At 36.8% G+C, this 10,056-nt stretch overlaps 1 protein-coding gene across 1 annotated transcript; it reads left to right on the top strand.

The window, feature by feature from the left end:
* The first annotated feature begins 274 nt into the window (after window positions 1-274).
* On the top strand, window positions 275-9,602 carry LOC106074959 (cytochrome P450 2J4-like). The gene is made up of 2 exons (XM_013235862.2): window positions 275-434; window positions 7,142-9,602. The coding sequence occupies exon 2, from the start codon at window positions 7,149-7,151 to the stop codon at window positions 8,634-8,636; it is 1,488 nt and encodes a 495-aa protein (XP_013091316.2). The 5' UTR covers window positions 275-434; window positions 7,142-7,148; the 3' UTR covers window positions 8,637-9,602.
* The last annotated feature ends 454 nt before the right edge of the window (window positions 9,603-10,056 follow it).

A 10,056-nucleotide genomic window follows, 5' to 3' on the forward strand; every position in this document is an offset into this window, starting at 1 on the left:
TTTCTAATTTATAAACGAAATGGATATTTTTTTAAACAAAATTCAGCATAGTTAACTATGTGCAACATGTGCCCCCTCCAAAGTCTTCCCGTACCCCTTGGGGTACGCGTACCTCACTTGAGGAAACACTGTTTTAGATCAATGTTGATAATATCGTTATTAAACAATACCTTTTCCTGGTGAAAATTCACCATCATTTTTTGAAAAAATGAGATATTACGATTTCAGGTCATGGCTGATTTTTTGCACCCTTTAAAAACAACAACTCGGCATTCCCTGACCTACTTGCCGATGTGTTATTTCTAGGTTGAATAGTTTGAATTTGCTGCAATATTCAGCGTGGCGGTGGACAGCTGTGGTGTTATATTTAATGACCACCAAAACCAACATATAACACGCTACAGTTAGAGACCAGAACCGTCAATACGTCAATTGTAAGTGATGTTTGCTGTGCATATATAACCAGGCATTTTCTCCTTTCTTAGACATGCATTTCGAGTGATTCTAGTGAAACTTTTGATAATACTAGATTTATTTTTTTTTAAATGAACTAATTTGATCGCTCAAGTACTATGAATAGGTCCTCGTTTAAAAAAAATAAAAATATTTCTGAACAAGAAATTCATTTTAGAAATTTATTTTTAAAAAGACTATACCTCCATTATTAAACTTCTAATATTATAAAATACTTTTTTTTTTTACTTGTGATTCATTTCGGGTATCGAACCTATGACAGAGTCATGTACTAGAACTTACTCATTTTCTGATTCGGCCATCGATGAAGGCATACTTATGCCGCACTTATGCGATTATTTATTGATATGTTTATTAAATGGACATCTAGATCTAACACTAGACCTAAAATTCTGATTTAGAACTATCAAGATCTAGTCTAGAATTACTTCCAGATCTAGACTCTAGATGTAATTTATATTAGATTTACGTAAAAATATAATTAATACTTATAAACTTCAATAAAATTGAAGCAACTTTAAATTTACTCAGTTATCGCATAATTGTTGTAATATGGCTGATTATGCAATGTTGGCTCTAGACCTAGATATAGTCTCCAGCCTAATTTACATTTATTTATTTTTTAATTTGAAAAATTATAACGGTCAAACTAGAGTTTTCCCCGTGTGAAGAACTAGCTAGTAACTCTTTTCTCAGCGATATACATCAACTGTCAAATTTCTAAGAAAATTGTTAGAAATGTTTTTGAGATCAGTTGTACAGGTTCCTGGCTCCTGGATTCAGGTTCCATGAAGTTCTGTATAGAGGTATTGTAAGTAAAAAATAACAAATTATTGAAGACTTGCTCTTCGTTGAAATTTTAAAGAAAGAATATGATATGTATTGTAATAACTTAAGTGAGGCAACTCAACGAGGACAAAGTCCGTTTATTTACACTGGGACATGACAAACACAAAGGGCATCTGCCTTGAGCACAGCATCTCCATATTGGCTCTCTACTTGGGCGGAAATCGTTTTTCTACTAATGTCAACATCCGACTTGTTTGGTCACAGATAGTGCGCACCTTCTTTCTGCACTATCTTGGATGGCGGTGCGCATGGCAAAGTCATAACATTGCCCCCGTCTTAGCACTTTTCGTCCCGAAAAGAAACACTGCAGCTGAGGTTTGACAGTTCAGGTGGAGGTCGATCAGTGGGAGCCACAGGCGGCAAGAAGCCTGTTGTCCACGAAGCCATCTGCACAGTTTTCCGAGGCCGTCGCTTCCTCTTCTTCCAGTTGGCCAGTCTACGCTTTGACCTCATGACGATAGTCTCTGATGCCAGCCACTTAATACAAACGGAGGTTGTGGCGATCACTGTAGTTTCCAGGGCCGTTGTTTGAGGACGCCAAGTCAGCGGACCTTTTCCATGGACGTCTCGTGACACAGTTGTAGGCCCACAGGTAGTCATGTTTTCAAACACATAGTCTTTCTCAGCTTCATCTGTAATGTATGTCCATGGAGCACTCTTGTAATGTTCGATAAGCGAATGTTCATCCACCACTGCATCAGGTTCTGCTGGAATTGATTCACCATCATTCAAGTCACTCTCACTGATGTAGGCAGAAGTACAAATGTCTGTTAAGTTCAGATCTTGTTGCTGGGTTTCTTGGCATGGGCACTGTCCCCGCAGGTCGCCGCATACACAGTTCATGTCAATCGCCTGGATGCAGTTGCCAAGCATCGAGTTCTCTCTTATGCCGCTGCCAAAGTCAAAGTCGTTGTTTCTGTCTCGGCCATTGTTGGGGCCCGTATTGGCAATTTCCCTCGACGACATCAAAGGCAAGGAATCAGAAACGGTCTTGAGGCTTTCATGGCTTGAGTTCTTATGAAAGGTACTGACAGATAAACAGAGGTCTTTAAGGTCCACAGCAGCCAGCTTGGACGCAGACCCACCGTTGTCTTGATCTGTTGCAGGTATACCAGGAACAAAAGTTTCAGGCTCATAACAGACTTCTCTAGTTTCTTCATTTGTTTCTTTTCTTTCAATTCTGTATATCCCATTGCGATCGTCGCAGCAATCGTTGTCACGTTTCTCGCCATGAAAGTCATCCCCGCTAGACTTGCCCACAACACAGTCACAGACAGCGCTCCAATCCCCAGCGCCTCCATCACCACTGTTTGTGCAGCCACAGTCCTGACCAGGCAACTGCTCCTTCCCTAACGAGTTTATTCCTCCTTTTGCTTGCGACACAATATTATCACTTTGGTCTATTTGGCCTTCTACACTTTCATCTACTTTGTTCCACATCGTGCTCCTCATCTTATTCCTAATCATGTTCAATTGTTCCTTTAATTCATCCCCACAGTCTTGGATCTTGCCCATTACATCAACAATCCCAGGCTCAATTTCAAATTGATAGGTCTCCGTATCTTCCTCTTCATCGATCAGAGCTTGCCGCAGACGAGCCGTGAGCGTTTCCCTGCTACCGACAGGTTTTAAACCTCGGTCTCGAAGCTCTTGTCTTAGCTCTTTAATTAAGAGCTGATGTAATAGCTTCAACGATGCCATAGAGATCTAATCCTACCTCCTCTCGTTGAGTTGCCTATAAATCCCACTTCTGACACCATTTGTAATAACTTAAGTGAGGCAACTCAACGAGGGCAAAGTCCGTTTATTTACATTGGGACATGACAAACACAAAGGGCATCTGCCTTGAGCACAGCATCTCCATATTGGCTCTCTACTTGGGCGGAAATCGTTTTTCTACTAATGTCAACATCCGACTTGTTTGGTCACAGATAGTGCGCACCTTCTTTCTGCACTATCTTGGATGGCGGTGCGCATGGCAAAGTCATAACAGTATCATTCTTCCAATAGTAGCGGGCCTTTATTTATTGATTTCAATATAGTGAAATAGAATTGTTAATCAAGTTTGTATTGTGGGGTTGAAACTGTGTGCCGCTGTGTAACTCGGATGTTGGTAGTAATACAATAGTTGAATGCTAATGTAATGTAATGTTCTGCACGTCACCATCTCGAGATTACTACATAATAATAACTCCGTTCTAGTGATACTAGCCTCACGTGATACTCAAGTCTACCGAATCTAAAACCCTGCTGGTAACGAACCATGCTGAGAATTACTCCCTTAGAGCACGGAAGAGGAAGCGGGCAGTGAGTTGTAAGGTCGCCTTATCCCCCGTACAAGGCCCTAATGCCGCACATGAACCAGTCATCTCTCCCTCATGATCCTGTCCCGATCGTCCCTCACACAAAGCGCAAAATTCGTAGAGACTGTGGTTAACTGTTTCTAAGTCCTCGACGCAGTGGCGGCACCGTGTGTCGTAGTTCTCCCTAAACCATCCAAAGTACGCGCCTAGTGGACAGTGTCTGACTCGGAACTGGGCTAGGCCGGCCTGTTCCGCACGGCTGAGCTCAAGTCTACCGACTACCTAGTACACTTAGCAGGACATCAACAGACAAGAAAGATGGTACCAGAAGAACTTCATTAGTTTATACTTTACGATAATAATAAGATTTTAAAATCTTCCGTATGCCAACAGAAGAATGTCAAACTCAGACCTATAAACATACAGCCATCTAGTGATTCAAAATAAATACACTTACTGTCTCATGTCATAAACCTTGATCTCCTTTCAAAAAGCATTGTACGATTTCTTACTGCAGTCTTATGACATTTTTATTTTTGCTGTGGTGTGGGTGGGTGGGGTGGTGGGACTGAGACTGAATAGCCAATTAACAACATTCTATTCCGTTAGAGCGCAGTCCCCCCTCATCCATGGATATAATGTTGACATATCATTACAAATAATAGTGTGCATTGAATAATAGAGAACAGGAGGTCAATTTGAGAAGGGTGTGTCCCATTTCACTTTTGGATGTGGCTATTTGAAAGGAAGCAGGATGCTACGACTCACATTTTGAAAAGAATGTTTCTTTGCTTTACTTGTATCTAAATTATTGCTATGGGAAATATAATGGAAAAAAACATGTTTTTTTAGGGGAATAGACGCTTTTAGTTTTGTGTGTTCTGTCTGTCCATCCGTCCGTCCCATTTAGATCTCAAAAACTAAAAAAAAAGATAATGAAAATCCGATATCATGATATTTTAGATCTTTTAAAGTGCTATTACAATCGCTACTCTTTGCTGAAATCGAAAAGTTTAATTTCTAAAATTTCTAGAACACATACATAAAGTGAACATGCTAGCAGATTTAGTTGACACACTACCATATTTAACATGCTAGAAGATTTAGTTGACACACTATACCATATTTAACATGCTAGAAGATTTAGTTGACACACAAGCACATTTAACATGGTAGCATATTTAGTTGACCCACTAGCATATTTAATGCCATGCTAGCAGGGCCGCCGCGAGGATTGTGGCCGCCTGCGTGCGAAATTAAAAAAGACGCTCTCCCCCCTTTGTTTTAGAAAAAAATCATTAAGACTGAGTTGGACACTGTTCCTAAAGCGCTTTTTGATTAAAATCTATTTTTGTACCATTCCTTTTTCTTTTCATATTCGCATCGTTGTCGTATCCCCATTCCCTCTAAGATATTTTAATTTTAACTATACATTTTCTTTTAAAGAGTGTAATGAAAAAGAAAAGAAGCTTAATTATAATACATTTTTAGATTTTATTTTTCATTCATAATTGTAACACAATGTATAGAATCCAAATTTAGGTAATGAAATTTCACTAAAATGAAATAGGTCTAGTGCAATTGGAGTAGTATTGAAATAGTGTTGTCTACATATATTTTAAGAGTTGTAAATATTTCTTCATGGAGATAGAATTGAAGATACGGCATATTTTCGCTCAAGTCGGCAAGAGGTTTGATTCCGGGAGGAACTTGGCGCTTAGCGTATTCTGGCATTTTTTCTGTTAGTAAGAAGAGGCTAATAATGATGTGTTTTCTTTCAGAACGCACTATTCATCCTAATAAAAAAAAAAGTCGGTGGCCATATTAAGTCTAATAATAAAGAGGCAGCCGTAGCCAATAGTATTATGTGAGGGACATTCTAGGTAGGCCTACATCTTGGGAAGGGACGTCTGTAATGGGCGTGATCTTTTTAAAAATATTCTTCATGTTCTTCATGTCTCTGTCACGGACGTTTTTCCACACAAAAATCGTCACTATAATGAAGTGCAATAGACGGAAGAAATTCAATCATTCTGAGACAAAAAAAAAAATCCAGAAGAATCACACTAGCGGAGACGTTTTAAAATGTTTTCTTCAAAACGTTTTCACCCATATTGTTGCATACGCGCCTCCAAAATCGGTCTACATTTGACAAGGTCTTATTAGAAGATAGAATGACGTCTCCTACTTAAGATATTTTAATTCTTAAGCATGTAAATGTACTAATATTCAGATAAATTACAATGAAAATAAAACATTTGTGTCTGAATTTACTACGAAAAGAAGATAATTAAAAATATATTTTAAAATTAGAACACAAATGAACTTAATGTAGATACACATCTACACTCTATAATCCGCCCAAAATATTCTACTCTCAACTAACAGCCATTTCAAATAAAAGTGACAATGTTTTGAAATTGACTTTCTTATAACTAGAACTTCTTACAGGGCGGGCTATTCGACTCGAAAGAATATTACAACCCGCGAAAATTCAAGACAAGGAAGAGTCAGCGCTATGGAAAAACCATCGTCTTCCCCACCCCACCAGCATCAAGTTTTCAAAGGATAATGGAATCATTAGAATTTAAATAAAATATTTAAGTAATTTTTTTAAATTATTAAACCAAAATTTTATAAAAGGACTCTTGGAATAATGATTTGGCCGCCCCTTACATTCGGCCGCCTGCGTGCATTGCACACATTGCACAATAGGTAGCGGCGGCCCTGCATGCTAACATATTTAGTTGACACACTAGCGTTTCTAATTGACATGCTAGCAGATTTAGTTGACACACTAATATATTTAATTGACATGCTAGCAGATTTAATCGACACACTAGCATGTTTAATTGACATTTAGTTAAAATGTTTGTATATTCTGTTGATACATGAGCACATTTTGATTGACATGTAAACACATTTAAGTCGACTTAACAGAAAAAGTCATGATATAAATCATTACTGTTTGTTGTTTCATTCTGTTCACATAATAAACCATTTCTTTGTTTTGTTTACTGGATACAAATTCCTTTTTTCTCTCTCTATTTATTTGTATTCCACACATTTAGGTAGACAAAGCGAACGTGATATAGCTTTCAAAGAGAAATAGCATATTTTGAGCAAATAAAATAATTATTCTTACGTATTCTACCATTTAGGCTAGTTTTTTTTAAACTAATTTTTATATTATAATGCTATCTTCTTATTTTATAATGGATAGGTGGATGTTTGGACGGACTAACGGGTTATATATAGATGTAAAGACAGACGGAAGAACGAAGAAATTGGATAGATAGACAGATATTTTGAAAAACAAAAGACTGCTTCTCCTTGCAATGATATTTCAACGTTTGAGAAATTGTCCCCCTCCCCATTTTCTTTATCCCAAAGGAAACTGCCATTATGTCAAAGTTGTCAATGATTATGTGTGTAGACAGAACGATAGGACTTAAAATGTATCCAGAAAATAATAGTATAAATATATACAGTTGATATTTTTTTACTATTTTCAGAGTGACAATGTTTCCATATTTTGACACTTCTGCCATTCTTGCTGCTGTGCTTTTACTTTTGCTGACTTTCTACATCAGGTCACGTCAACCTACAAATTTACCGCCATTTCCTGGAGCATCTTTGCCTTTTATTGGACACTTGCATCTGCTGGGGAAAAATCCTCGGAGAAAGTTCAAGCAATGGGCACAGGAATATGGAGATGTCTTTACACTTCAAATGGGTCCACAGAGAAATATTTTTGTGAACACAATGGAAGCTATGAAAGAAGCTTTCATCAAGAAAGCCGACTTTTTCTCAGACCGAGTCCAGGACAGTTTTGTAGGACGTCATGTTCCCAACTTTTTCCATGGCATCATTTTCACTTCTGGGCCCAACTGGAAAGCTCAAAGAACCACATCCCTAGCCATTCTCAGAAACTTTGGTATGGGCAAAAATATGTTAGCTGCAAAAATATTAGAAGAAATTTCTTTCTACTCCAAAGAGCTGATCAATAGCAAAGGAAAACCATGTGACATTCATTACCTGACCAATATGAGTATCTCTAACGTAATTAGCTCCATCATATTTGGGAAACGCTTTGAGTTCAATGATCCAAAATTTATAAAGCAATTAAAGACGTTTAATGACTTAGCGAAGTTAAGTACTGGAGTATTAACTCTAAACTTTTTCCCTAGTTTATATTATCTACCTTTCGATTTGTTCAAAGGCAGAAAGCTGATACAATCATATTTAGCTATGCGCAATTTCACTGATAAGATGATTATTGAAATAAAAAAGCGTCAGAATTCTGGAAATCTAGACAACTTCATAGTCGCTTATATTGAGGAAATGAAGAAAGGGAAACAATCTGGACAACATTTCCTGGATGAATTCAATTTGGCTCGCATAATTGACAACTTGTTCATAGCTGGCTCAGAAACTACAAGCACAACAATAATGTGGTTCTTGTTGTACATGTTGCACTATCCTGAAGTTCAACAGAAAATTTATGAAGAAATAGTTGAACAGATTGGAACGGATCGTCCACCGAACATAACAGACAAGAGAAACTTGAAATACTTGACCGCTGTTATCATGGAAGTCCAAAGAAAGGCCAGCATTGTGCCCTTAAGTGTTCCTCATATTTGTAACAAAGACACAACACTTGCTGGTTACACCATTCCAAAAGGCACCATCGTAATGCCTAATCTGGACGCCATTCATGCAAGTAAAGAAATCTGGGGAGATCCTGAAAAGTTTCGCCCTGAAAGATTTCTGGATGCTAAAGGAAACATAATCAAGAGGGAAGAACTCATGCCTTTCTCTATTGGCAGACGTATTTGTCTGGGAGAATCATTGGCTAAAATGGAGCTGTTCTTATATCTGTCCACTTTATTTCAGAAGTTTGAATTTCTGCCAGCATCTCCAGATAAGGTTCCTCCACTTCTTGATACATGGGGCTTAGTTACCGCCCCTGGGCTTTTTGAAATCAGATGTGTAGAAAGAGCTAATTAATATTTTCAAGCATCGATATACTCCAAAATGTGTGAAAATGTTGTTTTTTTTTTGTTTTTTTTTTTGTTAATTTTAAACTTTGTATAAATCTACTAATGTATTATTAAGCGTAATATTGTTTTCGCAAATTACATGCCATACCCCAGATCCTATCACTTGTCCGGACCCGTTGGGAAACGGGGTGGGTGGTAGAACAAGGGGAGGGGGTATCTCTTGGAATGTGACCTTGATCGATTTTTTACAACGTTGTACGACTTGAATACGAACTCAGAACTCAAGCCTCCTCATATATCACCACATTTGTCAAGTACAATTTCTATCACCTTTTTGGTGCCAAACAAAATAATTAATTATCCATAGTTAATTAACTAATTGGTTAATTTTTTAAATTGATTCTTGTTTTTCGGGTACAACAAATGCGAAATTTCAACTTGATCGGTATTGGGTGTTGGAGAAATAACGTGTACAAACTTTTGAACAGACAAACAGTGAGTGAGTTTATATAAGCTTTGTTTAAAAAAACAACAACAAATGACTTACATAAGTCGAGTATTTTTTAATTTTTTTTTAAATGATACCTTTTATATTATTTATCTTCTTATATTTTGAAATATTATATTTATATAAGTATCTTCTTCTTCTTCTTTATTCTCATAATTATGTTGGGTCTTCAGAAAACTGCACGAATATACAAGATGATCTGCGCAAGTGTTTCCAACTTAAGCAGCTCTCCATATAGTTTTCTTTCTATTTGGGTGTTTTGGGGTCAGAATCTTGTTCGGGCCTCTGGAACACAGGCGGATCCCCAAGAGCTTTTTAGAAAAAAAAAAAAGCAAAAATTTTTAAATTCTTAAAAAAACAAAGACTTATTTGATGGAAAGAATTTGTATTTACAACAATACTATTCAATAATGTAGAAGATATTTTTCTTTTCTAAATGTATTAAATTACCAATAAATTAATTGACTAATTTGTTACTTTTTTTATTGATCCATGTCTTGTTAGATACAATAAATAATTGCTTTAAATTTGAACTTGAACGGAGAATGGATGTTACCGAAATAACGTGTACAATTATCTAAGGGGACACGAACCTACATTTTTACCTATATATGTGACTACTGAAGGAATAATTTCTCTTGTTGGTATCACATAAAATAATTATTTAACAGTAATTAATTGACAAATTTTCTATATTGATTCAGATATCGTCTTTGCCATTGAATAATTGTGTAAAGTTTCAACTTGATCCGTGTGTGGGAGAAATAATGTGTACACACTTTTTACCAGGCAGTAAGAGTAAGTTGATATAATGTTTGTAAAAAAAAAACAAAAAAAAACAACAACAACATGCACATGCTGAATCTCTAACATGATAAAAACAAAATCTACATACAGAGAGAAATAAAGAATAAAAATA

Source organism: Biomphalaria glabrata, chromosome 14 (assembly GCF_947242115.1).
Source record: "Biomphalaria glabrata chromosome 14, xgBioGlab47.1, whole genome shotgun sequence".
NCBI classification, from domain to species: Eukaryota; Metazoa; Mollusca; class Gastropoda; family Planorbidae; genus Biomphalaria; species Biomphalaria glabrata.

Coding starts and splice junctions, on each gene's coding strand:
- LOC106074959 (XM_013235862.2), top strand. CDS start 7,149: ATGTTTCCATATTTTGACACTTCTGCCATTCTTGCTGCTGTGCTTTTA.